At 44.9% G+C, this 20,236-nt stretch overlaps 3 protein-coding genes across 3 annotated transcripts in view; 1 reads left to right on the forward strand and 2 right to left on the reverse strand.

Annotated features, from left to right (window-relative positions):
- Positions 1-2,301: 2,301 nt before the first annotated feature.
- FAM180B (family with sequence similarity 180 member B) lies at positions 2,302-5,262 on the reverse strand. Its single transcript, XM_030950245.1, has 3 exons — positions 5,196-5,262; positions 3,306-3,373; positions 2,302-2,745 (listed from the first exon to the last, which is right to left on the reverse strand). Exons 1-3 carry the CDS (start codon positions 5,260-5,262, stop codon positions 2,302-2,304), a joined length of 579 nt encoding a protein of 192 aa, XP_030806105.1.
- A 3,846-nt stretch (positions 5,263-9,108) lies between these two features.
- Positions 9,109-14,762, reverse strand: NDUFS3 (NADH:ubiquinone oxidoreductase core subunit S3). The gene is made up of 8 exons (XM_030950028.1): positions 14,715-14,762; positions 14,517-14,652; positions 14,342-14,404; positions 13,462-13,559; positions 13,058-13,207; positions 12,135-12,260; positions 11,716-11,835; positions 9,109-10,496 (listed from the first exon to the last, which is right to left on the reverse strand). The coding sequence occupies exons 1-8, from the start codon at positions 14,760-14,762 to the stop codon at positions 10,329-10,331; spliced, it is 909 nt and encodes a 302-aa protein (XP_030805888.1). The 3' UTR covers positions 9,109-10,328.
- Positions 14,659-20,236, forward strand: part of KBTBD4 (kelch repeat and BTB domain containing 4) — a 7,976-nt gene continuing 2,398 nt past the window's right edge. Inside the window, 3 exon segments of the mRNA XM_030949458.1 lie at positions 14,659-14,779; positions 17,205-17,797; positions 17,799-17,826. Coding sequence (XP_030805318.1) covers positions 14,761-14,779; positions 17,205-17,797; positions 17,799-17,826 — 640 coding nt within the window. The 5' untranslated portion in view covers positions 14,659-14,760.

The raw sequence follows: 20,236 nt of genomic DNA on the forward strand, positions 1-20,236 counted from the left end.
AAATCTGTGAACGGACCATGCTCTGAAAGCCCAGAAGCAAGGTAAGTAAGAATAATAAGAAATGTGTTTTTAAATCTGTAAAGATTTGCATCAGGAGCAGGCTCATAACACCACGTGTGAGTGGTACCACGCCAGCGGTGGCACTTCTGACCGCAGGGGCGATACCTTCCCCAGGAATGAGTCCCTTGAACACAGGGGTGCTGCTAGCCCACCACGTGCTGCACCAATAGCCTCCTGCAGGGGGAGAGGAACCGCGGGTGAGGTTTTCAGCATCCATGTTCCAGTGGTTTCGTATGTGCCGAGTTCCACCGAGCGTTTTCCCTGTGGAGAGGCTGCTGTGGCTGTAGAAGCTGCTGTGTTCCTACAGTCCGACAAACAGAGGGGCGGGTGCCCGGCGGGATCTGCTGAGGAGATAGTGGGAGCACAGGAGGCTTCATCGTAGCACCACTGGTGCTGTTTCAGTTGAGCTAAACCCTCGCTTGTATCCCAAAAACACATAAACTGGAAAAGTGCATCATCTTAAGCATGTACAAAGCTTCATGACATCACTTCAGTGTACTTTATAATCCGTTCAACAGGCAGCAATGCTCTAAAACTGCTCCTAACAAAATCCTGAGTTCAAAGCGGTGTGTTGGCATCTGAGTCACAAGCCAACCCACTCAGCCTTTTTCCATATATCGGTATGGCTCAGGCTGTACACTCTCCAGCAAGACAATATTTTCATGCATTAGTGCCATCTCAGCTCAGCTTTTTGATGATACTCTGCTCAAAATTGGCTTGAGTGCAGCCACTCTCTGCCTCTGTCACTCCACACATATCCTAGACATTAAAGACTGGGGGCATATTTGGCAAAAGGGTGAAGGGTAAAGATTGGAATTATTTTAAAAAACTAGCATAAGAATAATAGAACATTAGGTGAGACAAGAAGTTTTACTTCAAATAAAATTCTAATTTTAATTCCTGTATCCTTTGGGGTGAAAAACGAACAAAGAAACAAACAAAAAGAACTGCAAAGCACAAACCAAAATTAAACAAACACACAAAACAAAAATCCAGCAACAAACAACCTGCTTTAAATATATCTCCTTCTGTCATAACTCTAAACTGACCTCTAAAACCATTGTCTGTAGCATCTTGCTTCCAGGCTTCTTGTTTCTGCCTTACTATTTCTCTTCTCCATCTGTGGGGCTACAATGGCTTGGAATAAGATTAACTAGGTCAGAAGCTGCAGTTCCCACTTTGAAGGTTGCACATGCTTCTTCTGTCAAACATGGAAAAATTGTATTGATAGAAAGAGAATTATGGATCCCATTGTCTAAGCACATGCAGCGAATGTTCAAAACTGATGTACCATAGTGGTAGCAGGAAATCTGATAGAAACAAGAACCAAAATCAAAACTCTCCTGAGGAGATAATTACATTTATTTAATTTCACACTGCAGTGTTTAAGACAGACAAATGTTAATGATGTCTTTCTGTAAAATAATTACATTTCTGATTTTGAGGATAGAGACTATGCATTTATTATGTTTGGCTTGAAAAATGCCATGGCTGTACAAAAAAAAAACTTTATAGAAGAGAGGCAAAATCTGCTGAAGAAACAACTAGGTCAGGATCCTTCAGAATTTAAATGAGATTTCAGGAAGTGTATTTCAAAATGATAACTGAAAAAAAGCTCTGTGTGTGTGTAAATATGATATGCAAATACTAGAAAGCTTCATGGAATACATACAATTTCAGGTTGCTTTTTAAAGAAAAATGAATACATGAGATGGGAAATTGCTGTTGACACATAAAGCATGATGGCACATGAAGAGAAAAATGAGATTAAATATGTGACCTATATAATGAAACACAACAAAACCTGCTTAGCTGCTACTGGAGAGAAGACCTTATATTTGTCTGAAACCACAGGGAGAATATAAGGAGAGTGAACTGAATTATCTGAAATGAAGATAATGCTGAACCAGCATACTCTCCTGGAAAAATACTTCCATGCCATCTCTCCTAAGCATCAGTGATCAAGATAGATATGACATCTAAATAGCACTGCCCCCTTCAGCACAGCCCACTTAGCAAAAAATCAGAAAAAGGAGAAATGCTCTTTACAGTTTCATCCTTTTTAAATTTAAAAATAAAAGCTTGTGCATAAATCCTGAGAGGGTTACCAGCACAGTGCAGAAAGCAGGATAAAAAGGTATGGCATATTTATTCAAAGTCCACCACACTGTGGAAAGCATTGAAAATAACCAAGGAGGCAGCTGAAGCCAGGTGTGCCCTTTCCTACAGAGGGTTCCCTCATTAGGTATCTCTCTTGGTCCTGGCCAGGTTAGAGCGATAGAAATGTTTCAGGGATGCTAAATGTGAAGGCTTCTCCTTCCAAGGCCAGGAAGCCTGGAGGAGAGTGGTATTTGCAGGGCAGAGCCCCTTGCACAGGTCACGAAAGATTTCATCAACCAGCTGAGAGAAAAAGCCAATCCAGGGGGTTTTATCCAGACCCTGCACGGAGCGAACCTGATAGGCACTGTAAACACTGGTGAAAAGGAGACGGTCAAACTCTGTCGGAGGCAAGGGAGTGTCAGTCAGTGAATAGTATCTCAGATGCTGCTCAATCTCTGCCGGTGTTTTGGGAACTTCCTCCTCTAAAATCTGCAGGAAGCGCCGTGCCGGGCGTAGGGAGGCCAGCTCTTCATCCCGCAGGCGGATTGTCCCGTTGGCCTGAATATCCAGCCTTCCCCAGAGCATCTGGAAGAGAGGAGCAGCGCTGTCACGGAAAGCCCAGCACAACTCCATCACTCCCGGACGCGCTTTGCCGCAGCGCTGCCAAACAAACCTCGGGCGGGCCCAGAGGCGGCCGCTTGCTCACGGCCGGCCTGGTCCCACTCCATGTCCCTCTCTGCCAGCCCCACGCCCCGTTCCTGAGCAGCCCCACACCTCGTTTCCCCGTGGGACCAGTGCAGCTCTTGCCTCCCGCCCTGCTACCCCCCGCAGTCCCGCCTGCAGCAGGTCCCCGGTGCGACCGCCTCGGGCGGGGGCCTGGCCGCCTGCGGGGCCATCACCAAAGCCAGCGGGGATGGCCCTTGCGCCTCCGCGGGCACCCCGTGAGGGCCACGGCTGGGGCGCGGCCGCCTGGGGCTGCACCCCGCAGTGGGAGGGAGCACAAATGCCATTAGGCATCGCCGAGGCTTTCTCCTGAAACCCGTCAGGGATGAGAACAAACAGAACGGGTGAGTTTTTACGTGCAGGCAGGTGGGAGCATGGGCACGAACAGTGCCTCGGCCCAGGGCCCCCAGTGCTCAGGAGACCTCTAGCATGATGCCAGCGTCCTCTGGGCCACGACGGGCTCTGTTGGTGCCGCTGCGAAGATGTTCATCTGGAAGACATCAGACAGAGCCTGGTAGCACAAGACCTTCCTGTTTACTGTTTTTGCCATTTGATTGTCAATAACGTCTTCAACATTCCTGAGCTACCACTCAGCTTGCCAAATATGACAGATGCTGACCACGGGATTTTGATAAGCAAAACAAGCTTTTTAAGAGAAGCAGCAGTGGTTGAGGCAAGGTTTTGGATATCACGGTCCTTAGTGCTGCCAGCAGAGCTAAAGCATACAGCAGCAAAGCCACTTCTTTGACAGGCAGCAAGGATGCCTCTCACACCGAGAATGGATGGGGTTTGAGCCGATGGGTTTGGCTGGTTAGCAGTTTTTGCTGGAGAAAGTAAATGCTGCCCAATGAAAGGAGGGTGCTGGCAGGCTCCTCAAGCTGCTGCTAGAAACATAAACTGATGCTTATCCTGGTTTTCTACTTCTTCCCTAAGCTTCTGCTGCTGGAAGAGTATGAGGATAAAAGAAACCTTGTCAGATACATTATGGCTGATTTGATGTCCAGCTAATTACTTGCTGGGACGCATGACATCATGTAATCTGGGAAGAATGGATATGAGGCCAGAGGAATGGCAGTTTTTGAATATGAAAGTCACATTAATCCTAAGAATTGTTTGATTTTCATTTCCTAATACTTACAGTGTGTGCATTTATTTTATTTCTTTTGTGTGTGTGTGTGTATGAAAAAAGAGACACAAGCAGTCTTGGTCAAGGACTGTGAGAGAGAGGCTGCATCTCCTCCCTCCTCTGTGTTATCAGCGTCATGCGGTAGCCAAGACCCTCTTCTACTTCTTACAGACTCATCCTTCAGGTTAAGAAACATGAAATGGAAAAGCTCATATAAAATAGTAAGCTCTCTAATATATTTATGGGGTTTCTTTATTTTTAAATGGATGAAGGCTTTTTCATATATATATTTAAAAAAAGAGTGAGAATTTACATTGAATACTCCAGAGTTAAAGTCAGCAGGTGCATATAAAAAATAGAAAAAATTATTTAAGACTATACATGTGTGATATCTGCTATCAAAAGACCCTTCCAAATCTTCATTTTTGATTAGACTTTTTCAGGGAGATGCATGAGCTGCCTGGAGAAGTGCACTGCCAGCCAGCAGGCTGCAGAGGTTTCTTTCTCTGCACAGCTGCAGGCTCTGTGATCCAAGCCAGCTGTGGCTTTGGAATGTGAGCTGGGATGTAGCTTCTTTTTCCTACTCCTCCACAGATGTACCAGCAAGGCTTTTAGCTCAGGTGAAAGCATTATATCATCTGAAAATTTCTTTGGTGGTACTATCTGCAGTAACCGATGCTCTCGGCTCACAGATCCCTCTCCTGAGAGATGCCTGACTGGCTGCAAAGTCAGTGCTTTTGTTGAATAGGTGCCAAACTGCCTTTAGAAGTAACTGCCGCATAAGTATTTTTGAGTAGAGAAAAATTTAACAAAGCATAACATAAGTATCCTCTGGGGAAGGGAGAATCCTTAGTTATTTTATCACTCAACAGGGTTGGGTGGGGTTTTGTTTCCCAAAAAGCATATAAAAAACCCACAAACAGTATTGCAGGAGATTATTTTTTCAGTGGAGATCCAAGAAAATCTTCCCCTTGCCTCCAAACACAGCAGCAGATCTTCAACCTGCAAGAAGGTAGCAGTGCTCCCACCAGCCAACCCCCCCAGCTGGACTCCAGCTCTATCCCGTGCCAGTGCAGCTGCCTGAAGCCTCGGGCCACATTTGAAGAGCCGCAAAGCATCACACAAATGGCATTGCACAAAGGTTTGCAAGCCAAGGAGCCGTGTCACTAACAGATGTGCTCCCTACCTGTCAGCCTCTGGGATGCAGCAAACACGCACAGGAGCAGCCAGGAGCTGAGCTGTGCCTGGGCCATGACAGCACTGCCGAGCAGCTGCCACCCGCTCTGCGACAGTGCCGCGCCCCAAGCCACAGCAGTTCGCCTGGGGCGTCTTCCCGTGCTGCTTCGGATCCCAGCAGCCTCTCTTGGAATGGACCCATCTTTCTGTGTTTCTGGTCACAGCCCTGGGAAGGGCTTGCAGTTCAACTTGTTGACCCCGAAGGATATTTTCCGTCATATTTTGGAAACTTGGAAAACTTTGTTGTGATGTTTTTGGCAGAATTGTTTAAGCTTCCTTTTCAAAGATTGACTTTCCACTGCAATGATTATAGGAAGCTGTTAGTTGCAAGAAATTCCACTACATGTGTTTTCCTCCCAGTCCCTTCCATCTCTACACAGTGCCTCTGTCACATTTCAGTTTTCCTTTTTCCTGGGTTCAAAAATCTGAAAACAATCCTGGAATGTTACAAACAGATAAAGCTAGCAGACTGCGGATTCATGGAAGGGCAGTAGCAGCCAAAACATACAAACAGGCAGAAGAAATGTCACTGGTTCAGTTCTGTATCAAACCCCCCAGAGGGAGAACTCAGTACAGTGACCTAACAAACACCAAGTATCAAAGTGGTTCAGGCTTTAGCACCCCATCATCCTCCTCTGTGAGTGGACTTCTGGGTTACAGTGAGCACAGTCTGCCTTAGATGTTCTAAATTACATAGACAAAACTTCATTTGATTCATTTTACAGCAGGTATCTGTTCTCTACGCATCTTAACGTATTTATTAGTGCCAAGTCCCCAGTGAAACTGTTCTGTATTTCTACTCTGTATGGCACAGAATGTAAAGCCAGGGTTATACAAATATGCAGTGATATTTATAAATGAGGACTAATACCATCTCTATCAGGTTAAAGGGAGAAAGAAGTCTGCCTAGAAAAGAGAGAAGGTAAAGCTGAAGTGCATTTCTTGCTCAGCAAGTTACAGGACATCAGTCAGGCCATACTGTCACCAGATAGTGTGCTAAGGGCTGGGATGATGTCCTGCTTGGTACTGCCTCCTGCACATAATGGAAGAGCCACAGAGGTGCCCATAATATCCAGAGCCTTTCTTCCCCTCAGTTTGGATTCAAAGACTGTGTTTTCTGTCATAGGCTTAGGTATCTTCAGGTCACACTGCACTGCTTTAGTTTTTCATCATTTTCTGCTGTTTACTCTTCACTTGCATTCATTTCTTCTTTTATTAAACTGCATCACAAGCTATCCAAGAGGCAGACACTTATGGCCCATCTGTGCAGTGAGATTGATGTGCTTTCTGCTTTGTGCCAGAGTACCTTTTAGGCCACAGGGTACACATGACTGTCTAGAAGCCACTATGGAAAAACCCCTGTGTTTTGCAGGCCATGAAACAGCCGCCCTTTAACTTGCAGCACATGACATGGAGAGGATTGCCCAACAGGATTTTGGCCAACATCTGTGGGAGCTGTACACGATTTTGTCAACTGGAGAATTTCCTAGGAACAGCTTGCAGCTGAAGTGCCTGGAGGAGGACAGCCATGTTGGTGGGAGGGAGAGAGAGGAGGCTTGGGGGCTGTGCTTGGGTGACTGACACAGTGGCAGATGAGGGACAAGCATCAGTGTGGATGCTGCCTTGAGCTAGGGGAATTTTGTAGAAGAAAGACAATTTCAGAGTGATAAACATATTCCTTAGCTGTTTGTACAGCAGCAATACTTGCACAGGAGCAAGGCTGAGTTTCTGACAGCTGCACACAGTCCCTGCATGTACGACTGCAATGTTAGGCAGTGCACCTGCTCCTCCTGAAGGATTTTGTCCTTGCCAGTTACTCACAGCTGAGCACAGTCCTGCCACTCTGCACTCCCCTGGCCATACCGTCTGTTGTTGGAGCAGTTTCAAAACGTCACAAGCCAGGTTTATGCAGGGTCAATTTGATTGGTTTCTTCTTTTTCACCATGACCCCCTGAAGCAGGAACATGGGAAATAAGAACAAGAGAAGAGGGGTCAAAAACTGCAAGAACTGGTTGGATGCTGATTGGGGCACAAGGTGTGGCGCCAGAAGAGCCTCTTTAGGAGGGAAGTTTCTTTGAAGTAGGACTTCAGGGAGATAGCACATTCACAAAAGGGAAGTTCTGCTTATAGAATTGAAGACATCACTTGCTTCCACCATCTCACCCAGAACTTGGGGAGATTGCTCCCCAGCCTAGGGCTGTCTGGCAGATGCTCAGGGAAGGAAGAAGATTGAAGAAAGAAGGGAAGGAAGAAGGACATATGTGGCTCACAGAAAGGGTGATGTTTGAGTTACTGGAGTGGAAGAAGAAAACCTTGAGGGAAGCAGGAGTAAAGCACTGACTGTAACCAGACAGGACCTCTGTAATACTGGTATTTTCCAGGTATGGTGCTGCCAGTCCTTACAAGGATGCTTTCCTTGTCCTTTGGTTTCAGTTTGTGAGCAGCATCTACTGCTTGAAGGATCAATGAGCTGCATAAAAGTGACAGGGAGGGCTCCATCCCATTGCACCTACAGTACATGAGGTAGGTGGACACCCTGACACTGTCAGTAGCCACATCCTCAGGGAGGACAGTCTGCTTGCTTGGCTGTAGGGAAAAATGCCAGAGTTCTGGAAAACACCAGCAAAACCTCCTCAGCTGTAGAAGCTCAACACGGTGACTGTGAGTGATCATCTAAAGTCTATCTGTCCCTTCAGTACCAGAAAATCTCTCTTCTGTATGGTGTGTCTATAAGTCAGCTACATCTGACTTACATCTCAGCTACATCTGACTTACATCTCATCCCACATCCTCCTGCATTAGGGAATCCAACCCAGGCAAACAAATCCCGCTGAAGCTGGCAATACGCAACAGGCAGGGACAGAGGATTTGGAAGACAGCTTTGTTCTTGGCCAAGTTGACCACACCCTTGTCCAGCACAAAGCAAGTGTCCACCAGCCGCAAGGATCCCAGAGTGAGCAGGCTCCGTGAGCAAAATGGCCTCTGGAGCTCAGGAGCAGTGGAGAAAGCAGAGTGCACAAGTATTCTGTGAGGCTGTGTAACCTCTTGTGCCCTGGGATAATGAGCCTAGGTGATGCAGCCTTCCTGATCTCCCAGGCTTCACTAATGAGAAGAGATTCAGGTCCACTTGCAACTATTCCACATATTGAAGACCTGCTGGAGCCAATGCCTGATCCCATAGGGCTGGTTATTTTTCCAGTACACACATTCTTGAGCAAATCTTGCATATTTTCTAACTTGACAGGCATCATGTCTGACATTTCTTGATGTCAATCAAGTTCTCCCTCTGCACAAACATTAATTTTAAAAGGCAAATTTCCTAGTGTTCCTGCTACTATCAGTCTGACTTATCGTACTGGGAAATACATATGATTATAATATATAGACCCTAAGTCTTGGTGTGGTGTCTCAAGCAACCTGAGATAAAGGAGAACACAGAGAGGAAATGTGATTTATAAAGAATTTTCATGGTGATAGAAGTGGCACCAGGAAATTTTGTCTTGCACAATAGGCATCAGCATGTGAGAGCCACTGCAAACAACCAACTGTGGAATATCTCGTAGGAAGAACTTAAAGTTCATTTCCTATTCAATCTGCTCAATTGAAGACAGATCCAAAAGAGAGGTTAGAATTGTATAAAACCCCAAACTTCTGCTGATCTGTGTTCACTTCTCCTTCCCATGTAGAGCTGTAACTTTTAAGGTGAGAGGCAAATGGTATTTATTTTAACCAGAGAACACTGTTGAGTCACATCCCAAACACTGCTAGCCACAGCAGCTGAAACAAAATTTTAAAAATAAATTAAAAAAAAATTAACCAGCCCATGCTTACAAGGCCGGTGCAGGAAAAAATACGAAGCCCAATTCTTAGAATACAGTTCAGTCTTTATTCTTGAAAAGAGATCTCATTCTAGTCACAGCAAGTAGGGTTTTTTCTTAATTGAATTTACTATTGTTGTATCCCTTCCTACATCTCATACCCTAACCTCCCCCAAAACCCTATTTTAGTTAGTACTTTTACAATTTAAAAGCTTAAGTATCAATTCAGGGAATCTCTACAAACTATGTGTGAATTATTTAATAAAATCTCTTATACAACAGTTTTCAGATCCTAATGAAGTCTGTCAGCTTTCTAGTGCAGACCAGCATTATGCATTTTCTGGACCAAGGACAAGGGACATTATTAATTGATGACTGCTGTAATGTAATCCCATTTGAACAGGTGGTGGGTGGACTAGAACTACACCATTCTTCCAGCTTTTTTGGGAAAAAACCATATTTTCCCCAAGAGCAAAGAAAGTGGTAATGCTATTGTATCATAGAGCTCAAAATAACTGGAATACTGACAGACAGACACAGACTCTTGTCTATGAAACAAGGGAGGGGTATATTTTTGGCTGCAGGAAAAAGAAAACACACTCTGAAGATGCTGGAGAAAATAAAGACTGCTTGATTGTGAAGAAAAAACCAGACTGAGGTAGAGGTGTCACATCAGAAGTTACCTGCAGTTCCTTCTGTTGGGAAAAAAGGCACTGACTTAATTCCCATGGAAACAATAGAGATTTCTGTCACTGTTTTGGTCTGGACGCACATACACTTGTGTTGTCCTGACAGGAACTGTATTAGTAGCATTTACAGGCTTTGCCTTTTTGCCATATTATTACCATCTTCCCAAAACTCATCCTGGAGCTAAGAAACTGCTGTCCTATTGCCCAAAATCCACAGCTGCTTCAGTGCAGTCTCTAGGGAGTGCTCAAGTTCTGATTTTTACCTGCTTACCTGCAGGGACTGCTGGCAGTAGTAGTGCTCAGGAAACACCAGGTCACAGGCAATGCCTGCACTCTGTTCAATTTGCAAACCAAAAAGACAAATCCCCTGTTTTACAATTCAAAGCGCCAGCTAAACATTTACCAGTTGGATCATAAGGACTGTAAATCAGCATTCCAGGGCTTTGTGCTTTTCATCTAGTTTGAAAACATTATTCACAAGATCACAACAGGCAAGCATCTCATATCAATTTTTATTATTATAAATACTATATTGGAACAGAAAGCATGGTGCTGCACATCTGCTTCCTTCTGCTGCTATTTCGCATCTTCTTTCTTGGCTCCTGCTTCTATTTTCAGGGGTTCTGGAGCTGGACGATAGGCAGGAAATGCCTCCCACGGGCTATTCAGATCAAACTTGCGAAATTCCTGAGCTAGCTCCACAGGCTCTGCCACCACCCGTTTGACTTCATCATCATACCTCACCTGGAACAGCACAAAGGACACAGGCCAGTCATCTGTGCCCTGCTCCTTCAGCATGTCTGCTGTGCACAGTGAGCCAGTAATGACCCAGACCACCCTCTGTGCAGACAACTCTACTTACCCATGGGAAAACCACAGGCCCACAGGCCTCTGCCACAGCTTTAGTTCTCCTCATTACTTAACAAGAGCTCTCTAGATGCTACTGAGATCTCTGGAGTGTCCAAGAAAACCCTCCTCTTTGCTTTGCTGCCATGCCCCTCAGGTGTCATGACTAAGCACCCAGAATTAGGAGCACCCACTCTAACAGTCCACATGAAGTTCCACACAATAGCACATTTAATATGTCATTTGACAAAGGAATTCTTCCTGAGTCACTGAAATACGATGGCCCATCCTGGGCCTGCATGGCTGAGGACCACACTCATGAATCTTTATAATATGGCATTTGTGTGGTTCTAGTTGTTCTAATTTTTTGCATAACACTCAGAACAAGGGGAGAAAAAGAAGACAATCAGGATGGAATACCAGCTGAGTACCAGACACTTCTGACTGGCTTGCTTTATCCTTACTGTGCCAGTCCAGATCTCTGAACTCTAGCTGAGGAGATGCTGCCTTATCCTTGCTTGCAGGATTTTGTTATTTCTACATTTCTTAAAAGAGCCTCTTTTTTTGCAGAACTTCACTGTTTCCTTCTGAGACTCAACTTAGTCTTAACACTGCGCCAAATACACCTGCTTCTACAGGGCAATAATTTGAAACTAGACAGATACCAAACGCTCCCATTTCACCTGTGGTTGGCATACAGAGGTAAATGGTAAACAGCAAGAGTCAGTTTAATCAGAGCTTTATAATCTGGGCCTACAAACACACAACAAAGTGAAGTTCTAATTGAATCAAGAATGGTTCAGTCCTTTATCCTTCTAGACATCTCAGTTTTGCAGTGGAAACTTTAACCTTCCAGAAAACATGCTGAAAGCAGAAACACTTCCTCTGCCTGGCAAGTATCTTTGGTATACAGCACATAACATTTGTTCCATTTCTCCAGCCTTAGGCTGCCTTATTATGGATGATATTCTGTGTGATAATTCAAATTTCTATGCAGATTTATACAACTCCTCTGGAATACAGATAAGTGATTGTAAAGCAGTCACATCTTTATACTGGAACTCAGAAAAGAGCATTGGAGAGACCTGGTAACTTTAGACATGACTGTATCTCCTACCTCCACATAACCAGAGAGTGGGAAGTCCTTCCGGAATGGATGGCCCTCAAACCCATAATCTGTGAGGATTCGCCTTAGATCAGGGTGGTTGGCAAAGAAAACACCATACATGTCCCAAACCTAAATGAAAGGAAGACAAGTTAGTTGAATTCTATTTGAAAAAAACCCAAAAACCTGCATGTGTTATGTCCATAAAATTTCAGTTACATGCTTGGCTTTGTACAGTGCCAGCAAAACTGATGCAGGAATTCATTCAAAAGTAAATCAAACACCATTTTATCTCCTACTCTGAAAATACAGCCAGGGAAACACTTCTCTTCCTCTCCTCTTTCTTCCTGAGGGCCTTGGGGAATCACTTAAATTGGGAAAATACAGCCTCTCTCCACAAAGACACTGTTCCCAAGCACACCAGCACTCACCTCTCTTTCATACCAGTTTGCTGCCTTGTGCACAGGCACTGCTGAGTCGACAGGTGTCAGCTCATCGGTGTACGTCTTCACACGGATCCGGCTGTTGAACCGCAGCGACAAGAGGTTGTACACAATCTGAAGCAGAGAACAGGCAGCATTTATGGATGTCCTTGCAGTACACCACTGCCTAAGCAAAGCCACACAACGACTATTTCAAATATTCTTTATCAGCAGGATCGTGTTCAGCACTTCAGAACTGGCCACTAAAAGACACTCCTACAACTGAGGTTCCAACAGCTTATCACTTTGGTCCTTAGAAGTGTGACAAAAGCTATGAGAGACTTAGACATCATGACTGATGACAAAGAAGTAAAGACAGATACTAAAAAGAGAGACTACTGGAGAGATGGAAACACTTGACAATGAATGGTCTGTCTCAAAGAAAATGCCCATCAATCACTCTTGCAATTACTATCAGTGGGAGAAAGCTAAGAAAAAATACACTTAATTTTCAGCAAGTCAGTTGGATGCCAGGGAACATTTCCAACATCTATGGTGATGAAGTCTAGTACAAAAGCTGTTTATGACATACTACGAGCAGACTGAAAAGAAGATCCCAAAAATTTATAAGGAATTTTAAAGCCTTGTTTGATACTGCCTTAGTGACTAGAAAAGATGAATAAATTAGGGTCTATATTTCTATTATTCCTATGAACCTACTACCTTGATTTTTGAAAGAAAAATATTGAATTAAAAAAATATTCCACTTCTTCAGCAACTGGAGGCCTTTGACTTAAAGAATTCTATCTACAACGCTTGAAACTTTTTTCTCATTGCCAGAAACCAAAGAAAGTGGTCAGAACTGCAACAGCACCCCCAGCCATGAGCACTTGTGAAGCCCTCTAAATACTGCAGCTGTGAGCAGTTCCTACCTCAAAGCGGTACTGCCGAGACGGGACATCAACGGCAGTCAGGTCTGCCAAGGATTTGAACTGGGCATTGGTGTGATCACGAAGGAAGGTCAGGACAGGAATGATCCCATCTGGATGGATCAGAAGTTCCAGCTCATTGAAACAGGTCACCTGATGAAAACAGAACAGTGCATGAATACAAACACCAACAGGACCGAACGTGATGCTGATTTCAGCAGAACACTCAAACAAAGAGACACAGCAGACACACAACGGTATCAGATCAAGGGGCTTAAAACCAGCAGTACTTCTCATGGAATTCTGACCATTTTTCTTCCCCAAAACAACTTCTCTGAACAGGTAACAAAAAAGGTGTTCACTGGATCCTGTCCCGCCCCAAGGACAATTTCTTGAAAAGCACCTACCTGTACTTGCTGGATATACTTGGGCAGAATCTCAGCCACATACTCCCCAAAAGCACACAGCTGCTTCTGCTCTACTTCATTTTTTGGTCTGACAGTAGCTAAGTAGAAAAATAAAGTTTCCAAGATTATGACAAGGAATACAAAAAGCTAGAAAAAGAAGAGTAGTAACTCCCTTTAACCAGTCTAGCTGTTTGTCAGAAACTACGCTATAGCAACATACTTGTGTTACACAGAAAGTGAAACTAGACACTTTGATAATGAAGGGAATTTATGTCAGTGCTAAAATTTTGTCAACTCTGAAGAGCAGCATAAATTGTTCAACATGATGGAAAAGTAAATAGCCAGATGAAAAAGAGGGCAGCAGGGATGACAGAACAATCTGAACTTAGGAACAACTCATGTCATTCAACCTGGGTCTATAAAGGGCCTTGTCTTCTGGGCTTGCTGGATGTGTCAACATCTAAGCAAGCCCCTCGTAATCAAAACACTCTTGGAACTCACGTTGTTGGGGTGGGTTTTTTCACTGTTACAACAAAAGCCCTTAAGGGTCAGGGAGATGAGGGGCTAGGATGCTGTTTCCCAGGCACAGCTTTGCACAGAAAAAGCAGGCTTGGCCCTGAATCTGAGAGAGGATGCAGACAGGAACCCAGAGCAAGCACGGGAACCCTCAGCAAGCACCGTAACCAACACAGCCGCTTTTCTGCGCAATCGGGGTTTTCGGGTGACCGCACCAACCCTTTCCCGACAGGCTCACTAAAGCGGTTCCACCGCCCAGGAACGTCCGTGGGCCGGTTCGGTGCCCTCCCGCCGGCCGGCAGCGGCACAACCGCACGCCTCGGGCCCCGTCCGCCCCGCGCCCCTAAACCGGCCCCGCACTTACGGCGAGTGTCCGCGGCGGAGCTCCCCGCCAGCCGGGCCCGTGCCGCCGCCGGTGCCGCGCCAGCTGCGGAGAGAAACGGACACGTCTCATCGACTGCCGCCAACCGCCCGGCCCGGCCCGGCCCGCGCCCCCGGTACTGCCCCGGCACAGCCCCGGCACAGCGCCCGAGCCTCACCTCGCAGCGCGGCCGCGCCAGGCCCCACGCCGCCGCCGCCCACATCCCGCCGGGACACGGACGGGCAAGGGCACGGGGCGGAAGCGGAAAGCGCCACCACCGGCGCGCTTCCCCGGGGGCGGAAGCGCGCGAAGAGCTTCCCGGGGACGGCTCCGGGTCGGTGGGCGGAATCGGCGAGTGCCCGGCGGCGCCTGGCGCAGGGTGAGGGCCGGGAGCAGCCGCTGGGGCAGCCCGGGGCGGCGGCATGAAGGGAGGCGCCGCAGGTGGGTGCCGCGCGGCGCGGCCGGGGGAGCGGCGCGGCCGCCGGGCCGGGGACGGAGCAGCGAGCACCGGGAGGTGCGGGCACGGAGGGCGGCGGACCCCGGCAGCCCCCGGGCTGAGCCAGCGCTGAGCCTTGCACAGCGTCAGCGCGGCCCTGCTGCGAGACTGCGTTTCTCCGAGGGTCAGCCTCCCTTCCTGCCTTCTCCTCGCCCCGGACTGCGGGGTCGCTGTCAGTTGTCCTTAGGGGTTCCCCGATCCCGGGCGCCGCGGTGGCATCCGCGACTCTGTCAGGAGCAAGGAAAGAAGGAAGCTGCAACACAGGTCTTATGAGAAGCGGCTGAGGGAGCTGTGTTAGTTTAGCCTGGAGAAAAGGAGGTTTAATGTTGACCTTATCACCCTCTCCAACTGCCTGAAAAGAGGGTGTAGCCAGCTGGGGGTTGGCCTCTTCTCCCAGGCAATCAGCGACAGGTAGAGAGCAGGGGCTTAAGCTGCAGGCGAGGTTTAGACTGGACATTAGGAAGAATTTCTTCACAGGAAGGATCATTAGAGACTGGAATGGACTGCCCAGGGAGTTGGTGGTGGTGTTGCTGTCCCTGGAGATGTTTCAGACTGGATGTGGCACTCAGCGCCATGGTCTAGGTGATGTGGTGGTGTTCAACCATAGGTTGGCATCGATGGTCTCAGAGGATTTTTCCAACTTAAGTGCTTCCGTGATTCTGTGAAGGAGGTGTATTAGGTGTTGGTTAAACCACTGTCACTGACAGCTAGGCCTGTGGAATGCTTGGAGCATACGATTTGGCTTTATGGGACAGTGAACTGTCCTGCATGCCTCTTTCTTTATAGCCAAGACACTGTGGGTGCAAAGGGGAGCTTTGTCTGGGTGTCTACAAGGAAGACGTGAGATTTGTGTAGTCTTTAGCTGCTTCTTGGCATTTCTTTCATGACTTGGCATCAGTCCTCTGTGAGTTGTGCAGGGCAGTGTGGGCAGCTGGTTCTGCCATGCCAAGGGGCCGAGTAGTTCATCTGTCCATATCCTGTGCTCTGTGTGGTCTCTTCTGCATTCTGGGCTGAAGTTCCTATGGATAAAGACTGTATGGATAAAGAGCTTTAACCAAAGTGGAAGCCAATTTGCAGGACAGGCTCATACGTCGAAAAACTGGAAAAATAGTACTGATGTGTTCTCTGCTGACTGCAGTTCCTCTGTCTCTTATAGACTAATGTATAGGTATTTTTCAGACAGACCAGAGCTACTGTAAAATTGAGATTAGAGTATAATTAAGGCAGGCTATCACCAGAGATGAGATGGACTTGTCCAGCCAGTTAGGGATGTAGACACTACTTTCCATGAACAGAATTTGAGCAAAGAACTTTGGAGGCCTCCTGATAAAGCAGAGTAATTGTAAGAAAATGCATGCTTGACAAGATAAACCATGGAAGAGTAGCTATGAATCTGCTGTAGAAAAAAAATCACATCTTTGTGAAACATTGTTCTTGAAATAATGTTCATTATTAATTGAAGAAAATTCTGATATTAGACATCATGGCTGGTAGTTCAGTTGTAAAAATAAGTCTAAGGTGAATGCAGGTAGGCAAATGTTCTTAATGCTGTCAAGAGCCATGGTAAAAAAGAGCTCCTTGCTGTAGTAGTCCTTCTGTGTTTCAGAAGCTTTTCTGACCCACAGACTACCTGGATCTGCACTGCAAAGATCCATGGTACCTGCTAAGAGGTGTTTTCTTTAAAATTTTGATCCCCTTTCCATGTGGGAAGCAGTCTCTAATAACATCTAAAATGTTGTTTTGCATGCTGAAGTTGACTGGCACATTAACAAACAGCACAATAATCAGTTATCTCATTTGGTTAGCTTGAAGGACTGGTGGTTATGTCAGGCCAACATATTTGTGCATCTTTTTGGTAAAAACAAGGGCATCTTGATACAGATTCATCATTGGGTTTTGACAGTAATTAACACCTCCTGATGATATGAACTGCTGTCTGTGCTCTTTTTTATTATGATGCTGTAATCCTTTTCACATCTAGTCCAGCTATGCTGCTGCTGCTGCTTTTTTTGGCTTTGCAAGTTTCCTAGGGCAGTTGCTGGACTTTCCACTTGAATAACTTGCTGCATTTCTTTGTGTCAGTGAAATGAGTGGTGAAAAGATATGCATGTCTCCCAGCCCTGCTGGGATGTGATGTTCACTGTACTGGAAGTTTGGTATATATTATAATTTTAATTATGACATCTCATTTGCTGTTTGAGATTCTGAAGCTCATGCACAAGTTTCTGGCTATTTGTGTTAAGTCTATTTATGTTAAGTCTAAAATATGCTGGACTCTTACCAATATGTTTGATTTTTCCCTGTACCCTGAAGTACTGCATAATCTTGTTAGTGGTGAGAGAAAGCCGTATAATTATTGTGATTTTACAGATTGCTGGAGGTCTGATTTGTGCAGCACCATGGACTCGTCAGAAGAGACTGGAGGCTCCTCTGCAGAAGAAAACTACTTTGTGAACTACACCTTCACTGACCGCTCCCACTCGGGCCGTGTGGCCCAGGGTATTATGAAACTGTGCTTGGAGGATGAGCTCTTTGCTGATGTTACAATATCAGTGGAAGGCAAAGAATTCCAGCTGCACCGTTTGGTCCTCTCAGCTCAGAGCTGCTTTTTTCGTTCTATGTTCACTTCCAACCTAAAGGAGGCCCACAACCGGGTGATAGAGCTGCAGGATGTTAGTGAGAGTGTCTTTCAGCTCCTTGTGGACTATATTTACCATGGAACTGTAAAGCTGAGGGCAGAGGAGTTGCAGGAAACCTATGAAGTGGCAGACATGTACCAGCTGACTGCCCTTTTTGAAGAGTGCTCCCGTTTTCTGGCCCGTACGGTGCAGGTTAGAAACTGTCTGCAGGTCATGTGGTTGGCAGATCAACACAGTGACATGGAGCTCTACACAGCTGCCAAACACTGTGCAAAGTCACATTTGTCTCAGCTGCAGGAGACAGAGGAATTCCTACATCTGCCTCTTCCGCCTGCTGACAGACATCCTTACAGGTAAGGAGTTCTTGAAACTGCCTATGATGTGGATGCAGAAAGAGACTTTCAGAGACTGGTCAGGTAGTGAATGAAATAGATGGAAAGATATAAATTTTCATAATCACTGTCTGTTCAGAGACTTAGCCAAGCAAGGCAGAGCAAAACATTCTAGATACCTTTATCAGAAAGAGCCCCAAACTATTAATTGTTACTGGACACGAAACATCTAAGCTATAGAAAAGGGACATACAGGATGCTGGAAATTCACAGCACTTCCTTAGTCAACAGGTTAGAAGGGTTACACATTTTTAAACACAATTCCAACAATTTGTTGTAATTTTGTTTGCATTAAAGTGAAACAAATACACAGAAATATGCATCTGATGAAAGTATTTTTTATCCCTCTAGCTCATAACCATTTAACATAGTAATGCAGTAACCCAACATCTGTAAGAATGAGCACATATTTTAGACTATTTTAGTGTTATTCACAATTGTATATAATTGTTACGATTACTTAGGCACTCAACTGACTGAAATAGAGGCATTGTTACATCTTGAGTAGTACAGTAATTGCCCTTCTTGTAAAGGTAATAGCCTTCCCCTGTAATGGATGCCATTACTCAGAGTTGTGAAGGACATGTCAACACATAAACAACTTAGTCCAGTTTCCACCAATCCTTATAGATCTTCTGCCCTAGTAGGTACAGTCAGTACTTTTTACCTCTCCAGGAAGCTGCAGTCACAAGTCCATTCTTCTGAGTTATGTATCATTGCTAGAAGAAGCAAGAACGTAGGAGCAGCTCATACATCCAAATGTGCCTCTTTCTTGCTTTTAATTACTCTTTGTAACTGAGTAACTAACTAGACTTTGTGTGTCATGTGTTTTATGTGCAGTTGCAAAAATAAACCTATCACGACTGGCTTCTTTGGAACACTGGCAAATCTATCCATAAGACTTAAACTAGCCTTTAGAATTGATACTGTGCATATGAGGGTCTTTACATATACTGCATTAAATTATCTCATTGCATCTAAAGAAATTTACACTCAAAAACCTATTGAGTAGATGTACTGATAGGTCAAAAACTGTGATAAACTTAGAGTAATTTTGATAACTATCTAGCTAAAGTTTTTAAAGTATGTCACAAGTTCATTTTAAAAACCTCTAAAATCATGAAATAAAACTGTAGAGGTCAATCACATTTAATTTCCTAGGGACTCCACATAAACAGTTTTAGCACTATGGACTTTAGCACTTGTGGTCCTAAATTAAAACAATTGCTCAGTATAACTTTATTCCATGCATTATCTATTTTTATATGTAGAATCACATTACTCAGTATTTTTGCCACAACTTAGCTCATAAAATGGATTAAAATCTGAAATACTTCCTACTGCTGGTAGGAAAAATCCTTTTATTTTGCCTTTCCTGCATCTTCATTTAGTTAATGGGGAATTAAATAGAGGAAACTTTTAGTGGCAAGGATTAAAATTAATTTAATGAAATAGTTATTTATTAAGTTTACCTTCTGTTGCACTCTAGGACCAATTTCAAAAATATTTTTTTTCTATTTAAGCACTACATGTGATGGTTAGCTAATGCAAATCCTTTTAAACAGAGTTTAAATACTTGCTTTTGTGCCACACTTTTTCTGCTCCCTTCCACTATAGAGAAAAGCATTGGAATTTGTCTGGTGCCTTCAGCATCATTGAATTCAGAGTTTGTCATGAGAACAGACTACAAAATCAGAGTCTTCATAGGGAAGCTTCTCAATGAACACAGGCATAATTGCTGGCTTTCAAACTGGAAGGAAATACCTAAAATCTTTTAGGTAATGTACTGATGATGATGATGATGATGCAAGACTTTGTGGTTTAACCAAAACTTCCAGTTATGTCTTGAAAGAGACTTAAATCTGATGCAGTCTCTGGAGTGTTTCCTACTGTCACACAGCTAAGAAAAGCTCTAGTAGCTCATTGGGGATTTCCAAATGTTAAGAAGATAGCAGCAACACCAGATGTTCAGTCATGAAGGTCAGCTGCCTGACAGTGCTCAGACGTATTTTGTAGATGACTTTTGCTAGACAGGTTTCTAGGACCAACCAGAAAGAAAGGCAGGTGCTGAGATTCTCAGTAACAGAATCTTTTTGCCTAAATTATTAAATAAGAAAGTATTTGTCATTGTCACACAGCGTGTAAGTTCTCTTTCGTGTCCTATTTCTCTTGGACACAGATTCCTGAATAGATTGCTGAAACTCATCCAAAGTGCTTAAGATCTGCAGCTGTCTTCTTATAATTAGACAAATTAATTTAATGTATTTGGCTGGCTGGCAGTGCTGATCATGCCTGACAAAATCTATAAACACCTCTGTCTATTTTTCATCTCTAGAAAGTAGGTTTTGTGGTGGGAGTGGGGGGAGGCAAC

This window comes from Camarhynchus parvulus, chromosome 5, assembly GCF_901933205.1.
Source record: "Camarhynchus parvulus chromosome 5, STF_HiC, whole genome shotgun sequence".
In the NCBI taxonomy this organism is placed as follows: domain Eukaryota; kingdom Metazoa; phylum Chordata; class Aves; order Passeriformes; family Thraupidae; genus Camarhynchus; species Camarhynchus parvulus.